This window comes from Arabidopsis lyrata (assembly GCF_000004255.2).
Source record: "Arabidopsis lyrata subsp. lyrata unplaced genomic scaffold ARALYscaffold_8, whole genome shotgun sequence".
Classification (NCBI taxonomy): domain Eukaryota; kingdom Viridiplantae; phylum Streptophyta; class Magnoliopsida; order Brassicales; family Brassicaceae; genus Arabidopsis; species Arabidopsis lyrata.
In genome coordinates this window covers 12,745,935-12,769,069 of record NW_003302548.1, presented here as the reverse complement: position 1 = coordinate 12,769,069, position 23,135 = coordinate 12,745,935, and the positions used below count along the sequence as shown (strand labels likewise).

The 23,135-nt window shown below is 33.6% G+C and overlaps 4 protein-coding genes across 4 annotated transcripts; 1 reads left to right on the top strand and 3 right to left on the bottom strand.

The window, feature by feature from the left end:
• Positions 1 to 3,190: 3,190 nt before the first annotated feature.
• LOC110225671 lies at positions 3,191 to 5,245 on the bottom strand. Its single transcript, XM_021015541.1, has one exon. It carries the CDS (start codon positions 3,665 to 3,667, stop codon positions 3,557 to 3,559), a length of 111 nt encoding a protein of 36 aa, XP_020871200.1. The 5' UTR covers positions 3,668 to 5,245; the 3' UTR covers positions 3,191 to 3,556.
• Positions 5,246 to 6,107: 862 nt separating this feature from the next.
• Positions 6,108 to 7,992, top strand: LOC9300042. Its single transcript, XM_021022754.1, has 2 exons — positions 6,108 to 7,148; positions 7,225 to 7,992. The coding sequence occupies exons 1-2, from the start codon at positions 7,056 to 7,058 to the stop codon at positions 7,684 to 7,686; spliced, it is 555 nt and encodes a 184-aa protein (XP_020878413.1). The 5' UTR covers positions 6,108 to 7,055; the 3' UTR covers positions 7,687 to 7,992.
• A 775-nt stretch (positions 7,993 to 8,767) lies between these two features.
• On the bottom strand, positions 8,768 to 14,897 carry LOC9300041 (DNA (cytosine-5)-methyltransferase 1). Its single transcript, XM_002863919.2, has 12 exons — positions 14,789 to 14,897; positions 13,109 to 14,570; positions 11,506 to 13,024; positions 11,240 to 11,404; positions 10,909 to 11,104; positions 10,717 to 10,828; positions 10,489 to 10,636; positions 10,208 to 10,405; positions 9,811 to 10,089; positions 9,542 to 9,703; positions 9,236 to 9,454; positions 8,768 to 9,091 (listed from the first exon to the last, which is right to left on the bottom strand). The coding sequence occupies exons 2-12, from the start codon at positions 14,557 to 14,559 to the stop codon at positions 8,942 to 8,944; spliced, it is 4,599 nt and encodes a 1,532-aa protein (XP_002863965.1). The 5' UTR covers positions 14,560 to 14,570; positions 14,789 to 14,897; the 3' UTR covers positions 8,768 to 8,941.
• A 1,133-nt stretch (positions 14,898 to 16,030) lies between these two features.
• LOC9300040 (DNA replication complex GINS protein SLD5) lies at positions 16,031 to 17,597 on the bottom strand. Its single transcript, XM_002863918.2, has 6 exons — positions 17,316 to 17,597; positions 17,031 to 17,153; positions 16,786 to 16,868; positions 16,597 to 16,706; positions 16,397 to 16,469; positions 16,031 to 16,308 (listed from the first exon to the last, which is right to left on the bottom strand). Exons 1-6 carry the CDS (start codon positions 17,481 to 17,483, stop codon positions 16,203 to 16,205), a joined length of 663 nt encoding a protein of 220 aa, XP_002863964.1. The 5' UTR covers positions 17,484 to 17,597; the 3' UTR covers positions 16,031 to 16,202.
• Positions 17,598 to 23,135: the final 5,538 nt, after the last annotated feature.

Sequence of the window (23,135 nt, the reverse complement as noted above, 5' to 3'; positions counted from 1 at the left end):
GTCATGGTTAAGTCAGTCCAAGGACATTTGGACCAAAAGGCGAGGCCCATAAAGATCAAAATCAATTCAAATTCAAGCGTTAAGCATTAAAAGCAAAGATCAAAACGGACACATTTAAGAGGGAATAATTGTACTTAATTAGCCACTTAAATGTCGTTTTTTTTTTATGTATAAGTATAGAGGTCAATGGCCATGTAAAGGGGATCTTTCCTTCGAGCAAGAAATACTATAGCAATTTTCGTAGCAATTCATAAGCTTTTTACATTCCTATTTTTTGTCCCTCAAGAATAATCTTCCCTATTAATAAAAATACTTGAGTGTGTGAATCCGACATCCACATATCCATTGTGTCGTTTCGAGTTACCACGTTAAAGATGAAGTGTGAGGTGAGACCGAGAAGGTTACTAAATTTTTTATAAAGGATTTCTGCAAGATCACAGTTTATTGTTATGTAAATCATTTTCTATGGTTCTATATATGCTCTCGATTCAATTTATAGTATTGGACTCTCATTCAAGAATCATAACTATATTGATCGTACTCGATTATTGCATAGACTTAAATAATAGAAATGTAAACTTTTGAAACACGACATATGTAAATTAAAAAATGTAAAATTTAATTATTGAAATATAATACAAAATAAAATATAATTATTAGTCTCATAACATTAGCTTCCACATAAATTAGGAAATTTTCCTAATTCAAAAATAATATAGTTAATTAACGTGAGAAAGTTTAGAAAATAAGAAAATTATGACATAATTTATATAAGAAAAAATATTAACTTAATAATATATTAAAAAATTGTTAATTGTAACTTATAGGGTAGTGGTTTCATTCCTAACTATACATAATCATCAATAACTAAAATATTACAATCCCAAAAACGTGGTAACATATATCTAATAATATGACAATTTGCTAAATTTTAAATGCGAAATTATCTCATGCACATGATTATATGTTAATATGGTTATGAGGTTATATGTTAAATTCTAAAAAAAAATAATTGTAAAAAAATTATATATGTTAAATCGTTCAAAGATATTCTAAAGGAAAATTTTCAAAGTTTTAAAAACCATAAAAATATTAATGTTAGTAGAAAAATTTCTGCGTTTTAGTTTATAGTAAAAAAAGATAAATACTACTACAACATGAGGAACAATATGACTAAACAACAAAATGGAAATATATTGAACTAACAACACAAACGAAAAACAAGTTTGCGATGGTCGAAGAAATTTTGGTTTAAAACAAAAGAAAATTTTCCATTTAATTAGTAGCAAAAATGAAAATAGAAAAGTTTCTAAATTCTAAAGTTGTGTTTTAGTATAAATAGTCATTTAAAACTGATAATGGAACATGAGATTGCGAGAGAGGTGAATATATGCAAAGACTCGATCGGAGAATTTGCAGATGAAGATTTGGAATAGGAGATTGCGAGATGCTTGAGATTTCGACTATAATGTCGCGATACGAGTCTGAAATCGACGAATTCAAGCTGAGAGAACGATACAGAATCGTGCTTCTCATCAGCAGCCACGTCTCTCTCTATATACGCCTCTAATTTTTTTGAATTTTAGATAGCTACCATGTTTTCGGCCAACTCAAAATTTCTTTGTAAGATATGTCTTTTTTGAAATTTTATGTCTTTGATTAAATTTACTCTGTCACGATTTGCTTTTTTTGCAGCGGTACACATGGATTTTTTGGGACATCACAGTTTTCCCAAACCTTGAAAAATCTCTCGAATTATCACTAAAATCAAATCAGTTCTTGCAGTTAAAGGTAAAAATGGAGAGGTGTCAACCCGGATTTTTAGTCAAGGATATTACTATATAATTGTTTGATTAATAGCAAAAACATTTTACTATAATAGATAAAAGAAATACATATATGCCTAAATGTGTACATATTATGGTAGTTTAATTTCTAATATTTTATATAATTGCTATACCAATAGAAAAATCTTTAATAATATAAAAAATGAGAGAAAATCACACATCATTTTTGTAATATGTTTTACACCAAATTTTATCATATAAACTTTTTTCTTTTTTATATATTAAAACAAAACTTTAAATAACATAAATGATAGTAATAATATAAATAAAAGAAAATTTGTGTTAATGTCAATCTATAGCTACTTAAATTACTAACCCCAAAAATGTATTTAAACAATCGTTAACAACAAACCCCCACGTAGCGGGGGTTAATAACCTAGTCTATACTATATAAAAGTCGAAGCTATAAGCTTCTCAAGCTGTCCACATAGAATTTTAAACGACTAATCGCGGTTGGACACTTCGTCAGTTAACATTTTTACACACCACGTTAATTAACATTTTTAAATTCTAATATTTTCTATACTTAAATATTAATAAAAAGAAAAAGAAAAATAATATATGGAAAAAAAGAAATATATAAATTTTTGAAATAATAAAATATAGAAATAAGAAAAATGTAAAGTATAGATTTCAATATTATTATGCAGCGAATATATTTTTTATTTGGAAATTTTCTAATTAAAAAATGTAAAACTACATAAGGTAATTATGACGGTTTGCCCTAGACATTAAACTATAAATAATGAACCTCGACCACACAATTAGTTTTCAGTTATAAACGAATTTACTATTATGTGGCTTTGATTTTTTTTTTCTCATCTTACATATTTTGTTTTATATTTTTCTATGAACTATAAACAAATATTGTTTAATTTTGCTGATTTTAGACTGTTTGATTTATATTTCAGGTTACACTAATGATCGAATCGAGTCTAGATTCATTCCATTGTGACTTTTAAAGCAATTACAAGGTATTATTGATCCTAAAATTTATGTAGCTTTCAAATTGTTTCCTTGTATGGATATTGTTAATTATATGTATGAATTTATGACTTTTATTTAAAAGTATTTATAGATAGGAAGAAATATGACAATATATTAAAGCAAGATGTTTATAAAAATTGTTATTATAATACATAAAATAGTTCATATTAGTCTCACAAATTTGATTATATTGTCATATTTTCTAAACGACCAATCGCAATTAGTCATAGTTAATTAACATTATTTGACATCACGTTAATTAACATTTTTAAATTATATTTTATACAATATATATATGAAAAGAATAGAAATGTAAATGTTTAAAAAACATATGGAAATAAAAAAAAAGCAATATATAGAAAAAAAGAAATGTAAATTTTTGAAAAAACAATATGTGGAATACATCAAACTTATATTCTTATTTTGTTAAGTTTCTTATTTTCCAACAAAAAAAAATAATATTAACAAAAACTATATTCGATTAACCCTAGATCTTTTCATTATAAATAATAACCGGAGGCATCCTATTCTATCACATTTTATAATTTGTATAATTTGAATCGTCGGTCACAGTTAGGGTTGGTTACTACTCTTTATTAGGGATAACAATAGCCCACATTGGAAGTTGAATAGAATCTTAAGTGGTACGTATATATAAGATATGGACCTCTCCACTCATACCCAATTGGTTTTGAGTTCGAAGCCCAAAGTTTAATATGGTATCAGAGCCCGATCCACACATGTTCAACCAAATCCACATCGGCCTGACAAAATAATTGGTCCGCCGATCCATGCCCAAACATACCGAGATCAATGGGTAAAAGATCCATCATCTCGAACGGGCGTATAAGAGATAACAATATCCACACTGGAAGTTGAGCATGATCTTAAGTGGTATATATAAGATATGGGCCTCTCCAATCATAGCCAAGTGATTTTGAGTTGGAAGCTCACAGTCTAATACTCTTAATGGCGCATATTATATTTTTTTCATCGCTTTTGCCACTTGTAGCAATATTTGGACTTCTATTTTTTTTTCTCATACTCACAATTTAATATAGTTATCTTTGCTTTTGTCGCTCATAAATCATAACCATACTTTTATACTAAAATGTTAATATATATATTATGATTTTTTTTCCTCTCATCATCGATTGTTACGATCGTTTTGTGTGTGTGTGTGATTCACTCGGCATTACATCCACACCTAATGCCGAGTGAATCACACATTAGGTGTCTGCACCACCACCTAATATATCTCATAGAGATCAACAACTTTATTACTTGCATGTCTGCACCACCACCTAATATATTATGCTTCTGTTTGTCAGATTGTTTGTCATTTGAGACTGAGAGTAGTTTTTATTATTTTGGTAAGAGTAGAACCGAAAGAGTCTGGCTAAGTTTGTGAATGGTAGATGTGCTAATGGAATAGAGAATGAAACAAAGGAAATGAGTGCTTGCAAAAAGATAGAAAGAGTGATAGCTCTCTGGAAAAAATTGTGAAGACGGAAATTAATATACATATTGAAAAGAATGTGAAAAATATGAATTGTTATAAATAAAGTGTACATAAGCTTATGATTACACTTCTGTATAGAATCTTATATTTTGAAGAGCTACACTAACCAATACAGTGAAGATAGACGAAGAACAATAGTGAATTTGCGTATACCAAAATGAGAAAGTCGTCGAAATTAGTCCCATACAACAATAAATCTAGGAAAGTGGTGGTTGCGGTGAGAGTTGAGGAACATATATGTAAGACCGTGCAAGGAAGCTCTCTTGGGAAAAGTGTCTAAGCCAATATTGTGAAAGATATCTATCGCTAATGAGATAACTTATTGCGTGGTTCTTTTTGAAACTTAGGTTGTATATTTCTTCAGTTGAATGATATCTAACCAGGAAAAAGGTATGAAGACTTGTGTTGAAATTATGGAAAAAGTTGTTCTTCTTAGAGTAGCAATTTCAATAAAAAACATGAATTAGTAATCAAAAACATGAATTAGTAAGACGTAAGAAAGATAATAAATTTAATTGATGAGATCAGTTTCCTTGCATTATGAACAATTGACGTCAGAATTTAGATAACAAAGAGGGTTGATCTCTATGTAAAAAATGAAAGAGAAAGAGAGAAACGCGGTTGACACCAGAAGACAAACTTGGATTATCAATATGGAAGAAAGTGAGAAAACAGTTATGACATGACCTCTTTATGGCAACGTTTTGTTCATATGTAACTGAAACTTTATGGCGAGGTTTCTCATTGTGTTGGGATGAGCCATTTTTGTATAATAGATGCTCAGATGGTCTTCTTAGGATGAATGAGATCATTGTCAAAATATTATAATTGCTTTACTAATAGCAAAATATTTAATAGTATAAAACAAGTAAGAGATAATGACACATCATATTTGTAATATATTTTAAACCAAATTTTATCCAATAAACTTTTTTTTCTTATTAAAACAAAAATTTTAAATAACGTAAATGATACTATAAATATAAATAAGAATATTTATGTTAAAAAAGAATAAATAATAAACATTATAGTATTTTTGTATTAGTAATGTCAATGTATAGCTACTTAAATAAATACTAAAACCAAAAATATATTAAATCAATCGATAACTACAAACCCCCGCATAGCGGGGGTTAATAACCTAGTTGATTTTTTAATAAAATATCCTCTACACATGAAAAGAGAGTTTTTGGTGCTTATGTGTCAAGCTCACAATTATTCTCATCTTTTTTATTTTTCATTTATTTAATTCTACTATCTATTTTGCCAAACACTTTTAGTTCATATACTACTTATTCTTATTAACTAAACTTACCAAACTAAATATCTTGAACCTTTAAAAGAAATTCACTAAAATAGCACTAAAACAAGTTTTATGGACAATTATAGCACACACTCCATAAACTTCCAAAAATAGCATTAGTTAATTCACTATTAAGTTTTTGTTCTAAAATTATTATCACTAGTTTATTTTTTTCAATAATATCACAATTTTTATATAAAAATTATTCAACCAAAATAAATTAGAAATAAATTTAAAATATTATATTTGGATTCTTTATTTAAAATTTAGTGTATATATTTCCACCATTTAAAAGAGATTTTGATTCATTTTAATATTGAATTTGTGTTATTATGTTTGGGTTCATTAGTTTCAATGTGACGTACAGAACTTTTAAAAAGTCTGGATGCCAAAAAAAAAAAAAAAAAAAAAACTGAAAACGTCGTCAAACTTAAGAAAAAGTTAAATTCATTTACATATGATCGGTTATAAAATACAGATTCTAGTTTATTTATTTATTTACGGGTGTCCATTATTAAAGATTGAGTTTGAAAGTATTTGGGAATGGACTAACCGAAAAAGAAGGTGGAAAGTGACAAGAGAGTAAAGACTGAAGAGAGCATTGAACCAAGCAAAACACCTTTTCTCTTGGAACCCCTAACCAATGTCTAACAACAAATACCCTATTTTCCCAATGCTCCAATCTCAGCAGATGAAGTCCTAGATGCTGTGTAACATTCCACTAATTAAATCAATGTAACTATATTACTTTAGAGAACCACTAAGAATATAAAAATCTTTAATAAAAGTATTAAAACAATAAAAGAACCATTTAATTAGAAGTTCTAGCATCCTGAATTTTCGTCTAGCCCTTGTATTAAATAACCACTCGTTTGGAGTAAAGTCTTGTGTAAAAAAAGTCATATGCTTTTTGTGGAAGTCATCTCAAATTCTTACTGGTTAAATACATAAGCATAGTAAATGTATGGGAGAATAAATGATGAGAAGGACCCATGCAAATTCCTTGGTACTATTAAATGTTCAATATGGATCTTGAGATTTTCAAAACAAAAGATATATAGTATTACTTTCTGTTTCTAGTGGGTCATATAAAAGCAAAAAAAAAAAAAAAAAATCGTCAAAATTACGACAATGTTTTTGTATAATAATAAGAAACCATTCCCATGTGATCGGTTACAGAATACAAATTCTACTCTCTTTTTTTATATACGGGTCTTCATTTTTAAAAATAAATATAGCTTGAAAAAGTATTTGTCTATTTGAGATATAGTCATATAGACTAACCGAAAAAGAAGGTAGAAAGAGACAAGAGGGTGAAGAAGCATTGAATCAACCAAACACTAACACTAAAACACCTTTTCTCTTGGAACACTCAAATACTAAACTCATTTCACCAATGTCTAACCAAAACAAATCTCCTATTTTCCCAATGCTCCAATCTCAACATTTTAGCGATTATGGCTTCGATCCCCAGATCCACTACTTTCAGGTTCTCTTCTTCTTCCACATTGTTCTTAGGGTTTCGATATAAAGCTAACTCTGTTTTTGTTTTTGTATATCCTAAGGTTTTGGAAGAAGCAAAGAAGCACAAGTCTTCTTCCATTGACACATTTCAGTTCAAGCTTCAAAAACCTATCTCGAAAGATGATTTGATCCGAACCACTCTCCACAAGAAGAACAAGAACAAGAAGCGTTGGTTATGGTGCAAGAACGCTTTGTTCTTCTTGAAGTGGAGGAATTGGCCAGTCTTCGCCGTCGTTGGACGATGCTCTGGCGAAAATGACGGAGACAATGAGTTCGACGATAGTAGTGATGTTCATATTGCTAGAGCTAGGAATTTTCGTGCCGGTTCGATATCGGGTCCGGTTTACGTGACGGAGAGCTGGAGCGGTTCGACTACACCATACCGGCCGATGACGACGAGATCGGCGGTTCAGTATTTGAGTCTACGGGAGCTTACTATGGAGCGACAACAGAGGATCACTACCACTTCTTCTATGTCCGGTCCTATTTACTTGGTCACGTGAATAAAAACATCAATTTGCAGAATTATCCTTTTATAAAGTTTTTATAGGATCATAAAAGGAAAAGATATTAAGATTTGTTTTGGGAGGTGTGGTTATAGTTTATTTGCAAGATAAGTTTAGATTTGGTTTGTGAGCCTAATGGGCCCAATTGTTTTATAGGATATGATGAGTCCATTACATAAGAGTGTGACTGGGGAAAAGGGGATTTTCATACCCGTACTATCTGCACCGTGGATTTTCATACCTGAACAATTTCGTAGGGTATTTTACAACCTAAACTTCAATAAAATTTGAATCTCATACCTATACTTGATACAATGTGCAAAAATCAGAGTCAATTTAATGGGTGTTAGTCAACTTCGTTACGGTGCTGAGTCATCGTACACGTGTACGCTGACGTATATCAAAACGACGTCGTTTTCATACCCGTACTATCTGCGCCGTGGATTTTCATACCTGAACAATTTTGTAGGGTATTTTACAACCCTAAACTTCAATAAAATCTGAATCTCATACCCTATACTTGATACAACGTGCAAAAATCGGAGTCAATCTAACGGCTGTTAGTCAACTCCGTTACGGTGCATATCGAAACGACGTCATTTTGATATGTGTTCTCAAAGTTTTAAATTTTTTTGCAAAATTAGGGACTCGAACTCGCGAGCCGTAGTCACATGAGAAGCACCGAATACCAACTGATCCCACAACATTCATTGAACCCGCGAGCCGTAGTCAATCGTTGTTTGATTGAGAGATGATTATTAACTGTTTTAGGAGTTTTTAATTACCTAATTTTTTATATGTTGAATACATTTATCAAGAGTCTAAACTCTAAATTGATATACAGTACAATTATTTTGTAAGTGTATTAATTACAATTGTAAGATTTTGGTTGATTTATTGATAACATAAAAGCATGTGGAAAAATTTAAGTTCAATTCTTTTATAAAAGTTGGACAAACTTTTTTTAGACGCAATATATTGAATCTGTCTCTCCTTTGTTTGCATTTTCACGAGTCTTTTACCCAATTCACAAGGCAAATAAATCATAGTCCATTGCTTGCTTGAGTGACAAACATAATCGAGACCCAAAGGATATAATAAGTTTTTATCAATCCGAAATGTGGAATATACAAAAACTGCTTCTTAGGCTTTATCAACGAGTATCAGCACCAATAACTATTGAGTTTCACTCAAGATAAGGATCATAATGACTAATAATATTAAAAAAAGGAAATGGCAAATTGGGTGTTATTTAGGGTTGGTGTTGAGGAGACTTCTTGAGAAGTAGGGCTTCTTTGAGCTTACGACCGAGAGCAAACGCCAATGGTGGAGGTACTGCATTCCCAATCTGCCTATGCTTATGTATAATGTTCCCTGCAAACTCGTAGCTATCCGGAAACCCCTGCAGTTTCATAAACCACAGTTTAACTTAACCACTATTTCACTTAAGAGGCCATATCGATAAAACTAACATTACTCAGATCCGAAAATCGTTCCATACCACGAATGCTAGAGGACTGACTGGGAAAAGAAGAGTTTTTATTACCTGAGATCGGGCGCATTCACGGACAGTGAGAATTCTGTCCTGGTCAGGATGGAAGCACATTCCCACCTTACCCATGGGCTGAGGATCGGTGATGGAAGTCGGAAAGTTGCCTTGCCAGTCTAACCTCCCAAATAGTCCCTTCCACCCGTTGTGGCGCTTAGCTGTGTTTGGCAGACACCAAGGAATCATTTCTTCTACGTGCCCATTAGATAACTTAACCTGTAATAGTAAAACAAAGCGATTTAGGTTGATTCCCCGTAGTCGAACTGACAAAGGAATTTCTGAAGCAGGATGTATAAGACTGACCTTTTCGTTTGGCAAGTCATGCCAATCAGCCCCGGGCCTCTTTGGGATGTGCTGGCATCGAATGAGGTTTAGTTGATTCATAGCCTTGCAGATATGATCAGTGAGAGCAATCATGTTTCCTCTTATCTCCTTTTGGAACCATGAGACTGCAACATCTTTATACTGCAAGACACAAGAATTTTCCCCACACAAAAAAGTCAAATGGGTTCACGTCATTGTGTTCAACAAATATGTATGTATAGATATTTCCTCCTGATGTGTTATCATACCTCTTTGTTTGTCATGGATTCTCCGTTTTCTACAGATGGAAGATCGCCAATTGTGTCTCGCACGGTGATTGGGCGGAAAGGGGCACCAAGTGCAGTACTACGAACAGCAGCATAATGTAAACCTTGAGATAGCGAGATTTTCAACTTTGGAACACCAAAGACATGCATTGGCTCAGGCCATTCTGGGAGAACTTCTTCTGGTGCAGCTGCCCAAATGAAAGCTCTTTTACGAGATTGGGATACTCCATATGCACCTGCCTCCAGGATTCCAAATCTCACCTGGAAAACATCATATTAAACAGATTGAAGTCAATTTCTCTATTTCGCAAAACAATTGCTCACATAGCATGCCAACTTCTACTAAAGAGCAATCAATTTGATAGCGTTAGGATTTTACCTGGTAACCCATTTCAAGAAGGGAAGCCAAAGTAAGCTGAAAGGTCTGCCCTTTATTGAATGACACAAAGGTCCTCACGTTCTCCAGAAGAAAATACCTTGGCCGGAAATAATCAGCAAATGACAAGAATGCTAATATCATTTCACACTGAACTTTACTCCAAGAGCTTTGGTTGAACCTGTTCATGCCAGAAAACCCCTGCCAAATTGCACAGGTTAAGGAGCTTTTCACTTATTCAACGAAAATTTTACACAAGTATAGCAACAATCTCAAATATATACCTGACATGGAGGTCCTCCATTGATGAAGTCCACTTGACCAGGCAGTGGCAGAGTACTCTTCTGGTCCTCAGCAAGTTTAGCTGCTAGTTCATTTGCCTCTGTAGTAGAGACACAATCATCTTGATCTCCACCTTTCTCCATTATAGCCCTGCAATTAATCTCAACAACTGATCACAATGCAAAAAATATTCACTAAAAGAGTCCGCGTTTAACTTGTTGGCTTTTTACCTAAGAATCACATTGCAGTTGTCAACGAAAACTGTTGACTCAGGATGGTTTTGTTTAAAAGCCTGCCCAGCTGGCTCTTCATACTCAATCGCCCATTTTGTATCAGATACACCTTTTACATATAGCATGAATATTAATACAACTTATTCAAGCATTTTGGAAGATTAAGAGTTGACTGGAGATAATACATACCCGCCTTTTTCAGTCCCTGAGACAAGCCACCACAACCAGCAAAAATATCTAGTGTAGCCAGACGAATCTCTTTAGGTGGCTCATCAGGCTTGACAATCTCAGACACAGTTTCACTCTCTACTCCCTTTCCTTTTTTCTTTCTTAGAAGTGTGTCGTCCTTAATAGTAGAGAACTTCAACTTCATATTGGCGGGCAACTGTTACAAAACAGTTAAGAGAACCAGTTCAACTTTGTATCGGAACCAACAATAATCATAGACACAACTATATGAATTCCTTTAGAAACTAGGTACACAAATAATTGACAGAAACGAGAGTGAAGAGCTATATACCTGCTTGAGAGAACCTTTGGAGGAGTCAAAGAAAAGATCACAGAAGAAAATATGGTCTGATATTGGATATTCACGGCATAAAGGCATATCACTTTTCTTTCTTACTTCACATTTTCCCTCTAGAGCACCTGGAGGGAGAACATCTGTGTCCTGGCTGTAATACAACTTAAGAAATTGCAAAAAGAAAGAGAAAAAGTATTGTCAGATAAACTTATGAAGAAACCTCACCACTCAAAACATTACCAGATATAAGAAATAGTACTTACTTCTTGGATGTCTGAAGCATAGGCCTTCTCTACAGAAACATCCTCAGGCCTATAAAACCTTCTCACTTTCACATCAAAGGAACCCAAATCAGCCTTTCTAGATTCCTTTGGGACGATTTCCAGCAATTGGCAAACAACATACGCTCTTAACCCAATGTTTCGCCCAGACTTGAAAGAAGTTTTACTGCCCTCCTTTCCATCTATAGAGTCAGGGTTCACATAGGCAAAATCCTCAACAGAAAATTCAATCCCGTTGGAGAAAAAGCCTGTCTTTGAGACATTTAGTTTAATTGTAGACCTCTCCTTTTCATCCTCCCTAATCTTACATGAATTGCAGAACCCAGAGCTGCGACCAATATCACTTAGTGGAAGACTGAAGAATCCCCCTCTCTCAGGTGAGTACAAGCTTTTGCAGTAGTATTCTGTAGGCAAATCTTTTGCTTTTCTTTCTAATGCTCTAGCCCGGTCAAGCTTATCCGCAATGATGTTCTCTTTCCTATACTGATGCCCCCATGGCCTTGATCGAATCTCAAAACTGGCTATTCCTTTTATATCCTTGAGCTGTACGGTCATGCATTCATTAGTCAGAAATAGCTCCCTCTCGTTAGCAGCATTTCCCAGAACAGTCGTAGATCCTCTTTGTAAGAATCTACCATGTAACATTTTGCAGTGATCTGTACTTTCGAACATGTACTCCACAAAATAGATGGCCGGGATTTCTTCTGGATCATCAACTTCCAAGGTGACAGCACCACCTACAGCCACGATTTCCCCTCCAACAAGGGCTTGTCGATAGAGAGGCTCACCAGCAGAAGTTTTTCCTAGACTCTCACCATCCCATTTTATTTCCCTTTTTCCAGAACTGCCTCGAATTTTCTTGGGAGTATGAGACTTTTGAACCTCAACAGGTTCTGGTACAGTGTCCTCTGTGACATCCTCATTTTCACCTTCAACCTCTTCCTCTCCGTTTTCGCCTTCCTCTTCCACTTCATCCTCCCCATTTTCTGCACCAATCGCCTGCAATGAATCCTCTGGAGAGTAATTGGAGTAAAACTCTCCCCAAATTCTGTTGACCAGGCGAGTTGTTGTTGCTTGCATAGCTTTCCTCTTGGATACCACAGGTGCCATGCCTGCCCTTGGATTCAGATTCAGTTCCTTCAGCAAAATTTTCTTCTTCTTGATGATCCATTTTGTGTGGTGCCTATCCTCCAATTTACTTGCAAGACCAATATTAAATGGACACCTTTTGATATTATCGTTGGGATAAACTGCAAAAAGCTGTAAGATAATTTGCCCATGGACGACCAAATATCTCTCAACAGCCAAGGGGTCAGAAGAAATGTAAGCTCTATCGTTCTTCTGTAACCCAGACAGTCTTTTTGTGACATCTGCAAATGAAAGCCTAGCAATCCTACTTTCCCCACTGAGCAAAGCAAGAATGCTTATCCCAACCCTTGCTGTTTTCAGAACAGGTTTATACCAAGGGGCATAAAGTTTTGACGGTTTCCCAAGTCGGTACCTGTATATACCTTATACATAAGTAATAGAAGAAAAAAAAGATGTAGAAACATGGGAATACAAAATACTAGGATAGTAAGCTTACCAGGCCACATCTGTTCGTATAGTAATGGCGATAATATCATCCCCCCCAAACTCAATCACCCATTCCTTTATTTGACTGAGGAATATGCTCATCCCATCAGGATCGTGTGACTGGGAACCGCTGTCAGGATCGTCTAAAGAAGTCCAACTTCCATCATCATCAGTCACCACACCTGACCCAAAAATGGTGACATCAATGTCATCACAATGTTTCATCGGTAGAAGTTCCAGAGATATGAACCGTGAATCAGAGTTGTAAAGAGCCCAGTTGTGAAGCATCCTTCGAGGCAGGTCTTCAGCGTCAACCTCATAGGAAGCATCATAAAGTATAAGTTCATCTGTTTCTTCCTTGGAGTTCTTATAGTACGATGGGAGAGGATAATCACTGGCAATCTCATCTTCATTTATCTTAATGTAGAACTTATTTGAAGCAGAAGCTGAGCTAGTGTTTTTTCTGGACCGCTGCATGGATTTCCTGTACTCTTCATCTTGTAACACTTTAGCATATCTTCTGTCCTCATCAGCACCATCAACCAGTTGATCAGATATCATGTCCTCGCTGTCCGCAACCTCAGAAACTCCATCAATCCTCAGAACCCCATTAGATGGTTTTCCTTCCATCTGCAAAGCCATGTCAATTTTACCACTCTTCTCTCTGAGAGCTACAAGAACAGGAATCTCAACATAGCTTGTTTCATGTTTCTTGGCTGTCTCATCCAAACCAGCGAGTTGGTTATATATAAAATCTCCCTGAGATAAAACAAAGTCTTGGATTGCCGCACCACTAGAAAAGTACTTGTTTCCGCCCATTGATCTGGCAACCGCCGCAAGCAACTCATCAAGACTCGTATTAGGATCCCCACCAGAAGACTTGGACAATTTTTTATACACAGCCACTGAAGCACGCGCTTTCTGATAGAAGTAATCATAAACCTTCCTGTAGCTAGCAGCAGGTTTACGACAATCATAATCCGCCAACTCCGTAGAAATCCAAATCACCGGGGAACCATCTTCATAACCAGAAATACTCCAATTCTCCACCCGTCCAAAAGATGGACACCTCACACCCTTCTCTTTCTCCTTGTCAGTACACACATCTGAAGGTAAGATAGCACCCGAAACAAATATGTCATTAATCTCCAACATCTCCACAGGCTGTAAAACTCCATCCGAATCAAACAAAACGAAATCATTCAGCCTCCTGGTTGGACGAGCATCGACATCAGTGTCCAGAGACGTTAACCGTAACGCGAGAAACTCTTCATCCACAGCCAGCTGTTTCTTTACTTCAATAGTAGCGGATTTCTCACAGACTCGAACAGATTTCTCCTTGAAATTCGTACACGCTGCAGCACGCCTCGGTCTCCTCGTCCTAGAAACATCGTCTACCTCTTGAATCTCTGGAAGTGCTCTCTTCTTCCCCTTCCCAGCTTTCGTCCCATTTTCCACCATTTTCAAAAACCCTAATTTCAAATCAAAATTACCGACAAAATCATCACTATAACGCAATTGGACTATAATTTTCGTACGAATCTACGTAATCGAAGCTTTTTCTACATCGCATTGACTAAATCGACGCAAACAATTAAAAACCCAGGAAAATTCCCGAATCTAGGGTTTTAACAATCACTGTATTTCGAAATCGACACAGATTTTAGAAACATCGGCAGCGAAAACTTACGTTGAGAAGCGAAATCCTCTGGAGAATTGCGAAACCCTAATCGGTCTCTGAGAGAGAGAGGTTGAAGAAAGTAGTGATGTGTGATTAGAGAGGAAGAGTGTGAGAGAGAGAGTAAATAAAAGGAGAGAGACGAGCGAAACGACGCGCGGCAATAAACGGCGCTAAAACTGTTTTTTAAAATGAAAACAAAATAAGAAAAAAAGCCGCGCCTGAATATTTTCAACATTTTTTAGGGATACCATAAATGACTTTAATGATTCATCTTTTAGGGAATATTCCATTTAAATCCTAATTTAAGCGTGTTTTTACAGATTTGTTTCTATCTAAAGATGATATTAGACGGCGTTTATGCTTTTCCGTCAGTCAAAGTATTGAATGGGATGATACGAGTTTGATATTTTGTTTAAGATTTTTATTTGACTACAAAGTTGATATTTTTTTACTACAAATGAAGATTTTTAGATGAAAAGTGAAGGAAAATGTGAGTGTTTAATTTTAACAATGAGACAATATTCTCTGATAATACTTTTATGTTTTTTTCCTAGACAATAACAATACTGTTTTCCTTTTAAAAACTAATATTTTATCATAACTACATTTATCTAACACATAAATAAAAGAAAAAACTCAAATCGGTAAAGTTTACGGTTTAGAAAGCCATAAGGTTTACGGTTTCTAACAATTTTTTTTTGACAAAAAAATATATTTATCTTTCCAAAACTAACATTTTAGCACGATGTATTTATGATTTATCTAATGAGTTAATTAAATATAGATATATAAAAAATATCTTAAATTGGTAAAATGCCGTTATTTTTAACAGCCGTAAGGTTAAAAGTTTACAGTTTAGAAAGCTTATAAGGTTTAACGTTTTCGGTTTATAAATATTTTCTTTCCAGAACTAACATTTTATCGCGATGCATTTATCTAATGGTAAATTTGTGAGTTAATTATGTATATATAATCTCAAATTGGTAGAACGCCGTTTTAATTCGCTGTAAGATTTTCGGTTTAGGAAGCTTTAAGATTAACGATTTATAACAATATTTTTTTATTCTCTTAATACCCCTCTATCCATTAGTATTTATTGCTAATGAAGTAGAAGTTGGTGTAGAAATTACATTTGAAAGGTAGCAAATTGGGTGTAGAGAAGATGAATGATGCAAAAGATGGGTCTTTGATTCTAAGAAAAACACTTTAAACATTCTAAGAAAGACGTTGACCAAAACAAAGAAACACATATTCTAAGAAATAAGCCACATGGTAACTAAAGCTATCAAGACATTAGGAATTACTCATACAATATAAAAATTAACTATACAACTCAAGATCATAAACACTGAACAAAGGTAGCACCATCCAAAACATATGCTATTTGAGTGAAAATCTATAATCATATATTGGTTTTGATAGCTCAGATCAAGTCAATTTGGCCTGATTCGATTGCTCCTTTTACAATCTTGTAACGTATGAAGTAGAGATCACCGCGCTCCATCTCCACAGTCTCGGGGCTCTCTCCTCTGCCAAAGTAAGTAAAGGCAAACTCACACTTAGATTACAGAGAGGTTGTGTATATATATGTGTACGGAGGAATAAGAGAATTCTCACTCTTCGTATAGATTGAGGGAGACAAAGTTCTTGCTTCTACAAACAACAAAGGTATCCAAATGCGGCTGCGGCACTGTAAGTTCACAATTATCAGTAACACACACGACTCTAGCTACAGTAAAGGGATTGTTCAACTATAATAACAAACAAGCTTAAGCAACTTAGATTATGGTTCAAAGTGATTAGGTTTAGGGAGGTACCCATATCATCCACTTCACTTATAAGGGATTGCTTGAGGACAGACTGATAATTCTCCGGCAACTTAAGCAGTACAGTCTCTTCGAAATGCTTTGCTAAATCATCAGCACACCTGTAAATTGTAATCATTCAAAAAATCTGTCTCATAACAGCATTTACATAAACTATCACAATCAAGTAAAAAACCAAACCTTGTAGCAAACACCTTCTCTTGCTCAGAAAGCCGCCTTTCAGCTTCTTCTGACTTAAGGTTGTGGAACATAAACTTCTCTATCTGCAACAATCAAAAGAACACCATTGGCGACGATATAAAAGCAAAGTCAATTAAGCAACATTCTGTTCCAAATATCACAATCTCTTTAAAGCAAACAACTAATATGAAACCCTTGGCAATGGAAGAAGCATTGAATAGAGATTGGGTGGAAAAACAACAGACCTTGAGGAGCCTAACCCTGAGATAGGATCTGAGTAGAAACTGAGCTCTGTCTAAATCCATCTGATAAAGAGACACCACCAAAGGGTCTATGCCATTTTCCACATAATCTTCAATTGTTTCTTCCTGTTTTATTACAAACATTTCAATTACTGAAAATGGAAGCGACAAGACAATAACTCTAACTCTAACATAACACTGAACAAAGTTAAATAAGGAATTCGATTTTCTAGAAAACCCAGAAAAAAATTAGGGTTTGACATAAATATTCAAGCTACGAAATTTTACCACCAGTTCGATCTGTTCTTTGGCTCTTTGGACAAGAGCTCCTTCGTATTGAAGAATTTCCGGCGCCGCCTTCTCATTACGCCACGCCCTCTTCAATAGCTCAACGTCCGATGTCGACATCAATGTTTCGTAATCCGCCGATCCTCCCGCTTCCGAATTCGACGCCATTAGATCCGCTTCCCCTAGGGATTCCGATCAGATCAAATTGGTCGAGGAGCGGGAAATAGAAACAAGTGACTGCGGATTTTGGCGCCAAATGAAAAGGTCGGTCGATGAAGAAGGATTTAGGGTTCATATTGAGATGGCTTTAGCAAATGTGTGGGCTTAGCCCATTTCCGTTATATAATCAGACTCACTTTGGACTGTGGACCGACTCACTCATGAATGGTTTAATTCGGTTTAGTTGAAGTTAAATTGGGTCGGTTTTTAATAAATAAAATTTCGGCTTTAACCCGGAAACTATATACATAATTGGGTTTAAATAAAACCGATAACGGTTTTGATGTGAGATTTGGTTTACCGTTTACATTATCATAATTGGCTTAATTGGAAACCTATTTCCTTTTTTTTTGTAATGAAATACAACATCATAGCCTAATCTAAATTCTATATAATACTAGAGAGCGGCCGTGACTTGTTTCTCTTCACACTCAAGTTACACAATTCTTGTCCCACGATAAAACCATGGTGTGAGCATTCTTTAAGTGGTCTCTCAAGTCGCATGACATCCCAAAAATGATTTTGGTTCCAATCTTTTTGGCCATAATGGCCATAGGTTATTAACACTACTACAAGCTACTAGTATTTTATTCTAATGTTGTTTGTAATTTTTCTTAAATTTAGTTTTTCAATGGAACTCATCTCTAGAAAAAAGCTTCATCAAAACATTTATATTATTTTTCGAACTAATATCATCTTCCAAAAAATTAAATGATACTAATTTGAATCATTTATTTATAATCGATACGAAATTTATAATTTAACATCAATTGTAGTAATTGATGCCATTATTGATATACTGTATGTGGCATCGTTTCATTAAAACTGATGCAAATTTAGATCTATTTGCATCACTTTCATAATATTGATAGAAAGATATGAATTTGCATCATTTAGAAAATGATACAAAATTTAAATCAATAACAACCGATGCTAATTAAAGATTAAGCATCAGTTGTAAAAAGCGATGTAATTGGTTACTTAATATGTCAAAGTCCCACATTGCTCCCACTAAAAAAAGGCTTCATAGTTTCTTATATATAATGACCTTGGTTTTTATGGTGTCAAAAAAGGGTAAAGCTTAATAAGAAACTATTATCTTAAATAAATATAATATGTTTGCTTTTATATTACTTAATAAAATTAAATAAATTTGTTTATCAAAAAATTATTTAATATGATTTACAAATTTTAGCCTCAATTATTTATAATTGATATAAACACTTAACATCACTTAATATTACTATAGCAAATATTAACGTCATTTTGATAAAGTGATGCAAATACTAATATCATTTATATTAATTGATGCAAAATTAACATTATTTTTGCAACTGATGCATATTAACATCGATTACAATAATCGATGCAAATTATTATTTGAACCGATGCAAATAATTTGCATCACCAATTCCAAAGTCACTTATATAAGTGATGTAAAACTCGTTTGCATCAATTATAACTGATGAAATATACAAAATAAGCGATGCAAAATACCTTTTTGTTATAGTGTTTATCATTACTATTAAAAATAGTGGAAAACGTACTATAAACTAGGCCTGGGCATTCGGGTACCCATTCGGGTTCGGTTCTTTTTTTTCGGGTATCGGGTCTATTCGGGTAGGGGATCAAGACCCATTTGGGTATTCTAAAAATTCGGTTCGGGTTCGGTTCGGGTTCGGGTCGGTTCGGGTATTTTAATAAAAAAAGCAAAATACCCGAAAATAACCAAAAATACCCGGAATATTTTCGGGTTCGGGTCGGGTTTGGGTTTTTAACTCATATATACCCAAATCTAACCGAAATACCCGATTTCTCGAAAATACATTGGTTACTCTTTACCCAAATATAACCAAAAATATCTAAAATACCTAATATATTCGGTTTTATGATTGTAATTTTAGGTATTTCGGGTATTATAAAAATAAAAATAACTAATATTTTTAGGTGTATATTTGTATTCGGGTACATTCGGGTACATTCGGGTATTGGATTCGGTTCGGGTTCGGTTCGGGTTTTTTTCGGGTAGGAGGTTAGGACCCATTCAGGTATTTTTAAAAATCGGGTTCGGGTTCGGTTCGGGTATTGTTCGGGTTTTTTGGTTCGGGTATTCGGTTCCGGGTATTTTGCCCAGGCCTACTATAAACTTTGAACGCTAAAAACAGTATCATGGTCATATTAATATATTTTATAATATTGAAATCAAATTTTGTTGAAAATTGAGACTAGAAATCTTCACTTTCAATTTGTGAATGTTATTTTCACCACTAAATTTGTCTAGATTTGTTTTGATATTGCATTTGGACAAATGTTGCACTACCGACAAGAATTTGTTATGGGGTGTGATTCGTATAACCTCTAAAGTAGAATAGAGAAAAAAAAATTTAAATATAAAGTAATAATTTTTTACCTTAAATTTTGTAGAGACAATCTTATGTTATATTTTACCTTTATTTTTTATTGTTCAAAAGACTGTGGTAAAATATTGTTTTTGTAAGTCCAAGAGTGGGCAACACAAAAAAATTTAAAAATTTTGAAATTTAAAACAAGCGGTTCAACAAAATTTATAAAGCAAAATCATCGTTCCCTCTGACTCTCTCTAAATCCTTTTTTCACTGTCTTCAATAGGATCTCAGATTCTCAGAGACCTACGTCTTCCTCATGAATCATGTGGTTAGTCCTCTAGAGCTGGTGGTTAATCCCCTAGAAAACCTGGTTCGAGACAAGTCGTTAATCGAGAATGAGAAGTGGAGCTCTATCATTCAACATCAAAATAGCCACTGGTCTCTATGCATTTGATGATGATTTTGATGTCATTATGGATGCATATATTCATGAAGGATGGCGAAAATCAGTCAGAAACGCTGACATTCCGGGTGTTTGCCTTTGTCTAATAAATGCATTATGGATTATATATGCATTATGGATGCATATATCTCGATAAACTACTGCTTTCTTCTTTTTGTCTTTGATTGATGAAAAGAAAGAAAAATCGAGAATAAATAATAATTTTCTAAATAAAGTATTTTAATATATTCAACAAATGAGATTCATTGTCTTTATTAACATTAAATTGAACAAGTCAATACTGTAAAATTAGCATATCTTGTATGGATCAAATTGTCTCACATTATCTTTCTAAAATTTCACAAAAAATTTATAATGTTTCAAATTTTGAAACAAATATTTCTGTAAATAAATATATATTATTTTATATTTCAATTAATATATCAATAAAATAATAAATATCAATGTTCAACAATACTAATTTATTAAGGTTTAATTGTGGTGTCATGGAGTTATTTTTTTCATGGATACATGTCAAAGAAATATCACTATGAAAAGCATTACTTGGAAATTGTTCGTTTACATATCCAAGATTTTTAGCGCTCTAATGAATTCAAAAGAATTTCTCTTATACCTAAAATCATAAAATTCTATCCAAAAACATACATTTGAGACTTGTCTTATAGCGTAAACTATGCTTGAGAATGTTTTGTACCTCTTTAGGTGTTTTTAAATCTAAAGAGAGAGCAAAAGTGAAATCATCAAATCATTGGTCCAAAGAAGATGCTCGGATTCTCCTCGTTTCCTTAGTTGATACGAATATTATTTTTCAGGTCATTAATAAATTATAATTTACATATACCTTAACTCCAACCTTGACAAGAAAATATTATTCTTAACACAATTTTCAAAAAAAAAAAAAGATCTTTAAATTAAATTACAAGAAGAACAATTCTTGGGTTCACCCCTAGGGGTGAACCTCTTTCATTCACCTCTTCTTAATTAACCAACTAAAATTTGCCATGTCATCTAATTAAATAAATTAAAATAATTAATATAATCTAAATATATAAACAAATAAATTCATTAACGAAAAATTCTTGGGTTCACCCATAATTATATATCAGTTTGGGTTATAAATTTGAATTAGGGTTTAGATTTTTACAATTAAACAAAATTATATATCGGTTTGGGTTTATAAAAAAATGATTAGGGTTTAGATTTACAATAAAACAAAATTATATTTTGGTTTGGGTTTACAAATATAGATTAGGGTTTAGATTGTACAATTAAACGAAATTATATGTCGGTTTGGGTTTATCAAACCACACTCAACAAAAAAAAAACTCAAATATATAATGTTCTAAGTTGGAATGAATCTTTTGGAAAAAAAATTATTAGTCGTAGTCTCGTAGACAATTACCAGTGTCATATGTTTATTTAATGTTGACATTTTTTTAATCGTAATCTGTTTTCAGAAGAAGCGATGAAAAGGTATTATAACCCAAAAAAACCATCTCCACCTCGCAGTGAAACAGATGATATTGTTTTATTTTGGGATCCTGCAGATCAAAAAAGAATAGTAGATTATCTTCCAAATCAAAGAAATGAGGTAATTCGAAGATACTTAACTAGAGGTCCTTGTCAACCTCGTGGGCATATTTTGAAACAAACGTTGATAGGAAAGTCAATGAGGCGGTTTAATCCAGTTTGGTTTTATCGGTTAAAAGCTGGTTAGAGTATAGTGTGAAAAAAAGATAAAGGTTTTTGCCTGTGTTGTTACTTGTTCAGAGATAGTGCTGGTAAATGCGTAAGAAGTGATGCATTTATCACAGAAGGGATCTCTAGGTGGAACAATTTTAAGAGTTTTTCAGAACATGTGGGAGGTGTTGATAGTTTTCACAATAATGTTGTTATGAAGTGTGAAAATTTGATGAAACAAGGTTAGTCTATTGAGCATGCTTATCATAAACAAGATGATATTACAAGAAATGAGTATCGAATTCAGTTGAATGTTTTAGTTGATGCTTCCAAATACTTACTGCGACAAGGATTACCTTTCCGTGGACATGATGAGTCTGAAAAGTCTGCTAATAGAGGTAACTTTGTGAAACTCTTGAAGTATATTGCTGATCAGAACGAAGTTAAGAGTAAGGTTATTTTAGATAATGCTCCAGAAAATAATCAAATGACTTCTCCTAAGATCCAAAAAGATATTGTGCATTCTTTTGCAAATGAAATTGTCAAATCTATTATTGCAGAAATAGATCATGATGTTTTCGGTCTGCTGGTAGATGAATCTGCGGATGTTTCTGATAAAGAACAAATTTGCGGTAGTGTTTCGATTTGTTGATAAAAGTGGGATAGTCAAAGAGAGATTCATGAGTATTACACATGTGAGTGAGACATTTGCAGCATCTTTGAAATTTGCTATTGATTGTTTGTTTGCTAATATGGATTGAGCATTAAAAAGGTGAGAGGACAAGGGTATGATGGAGCGAGTAACATGAAAGGCGAGTTCAATGGATTAAAATCATTAATTCTAAGGGAAAGCTCATCGGCATATTATGTTCATTGCTTTGCTCATCATATTCAATTGGTTGTTGTGGCAGTTGCAAAAAAAAACATTTTAATGTTGGAGATTTTTTTGATATGATTTCTATGTTGATGAATGTGGTGGGAGGTTCTTGCAAAAGGAAAGATATGATCCGAGAGAGTTATAGAAAAAAAATTCAGGAAGGAATTAATAATGGAGAAATCAGTACTAAAACAGGGTTGAATCAAGAGATCTCTCTTCAGAGACCAGGGACTACT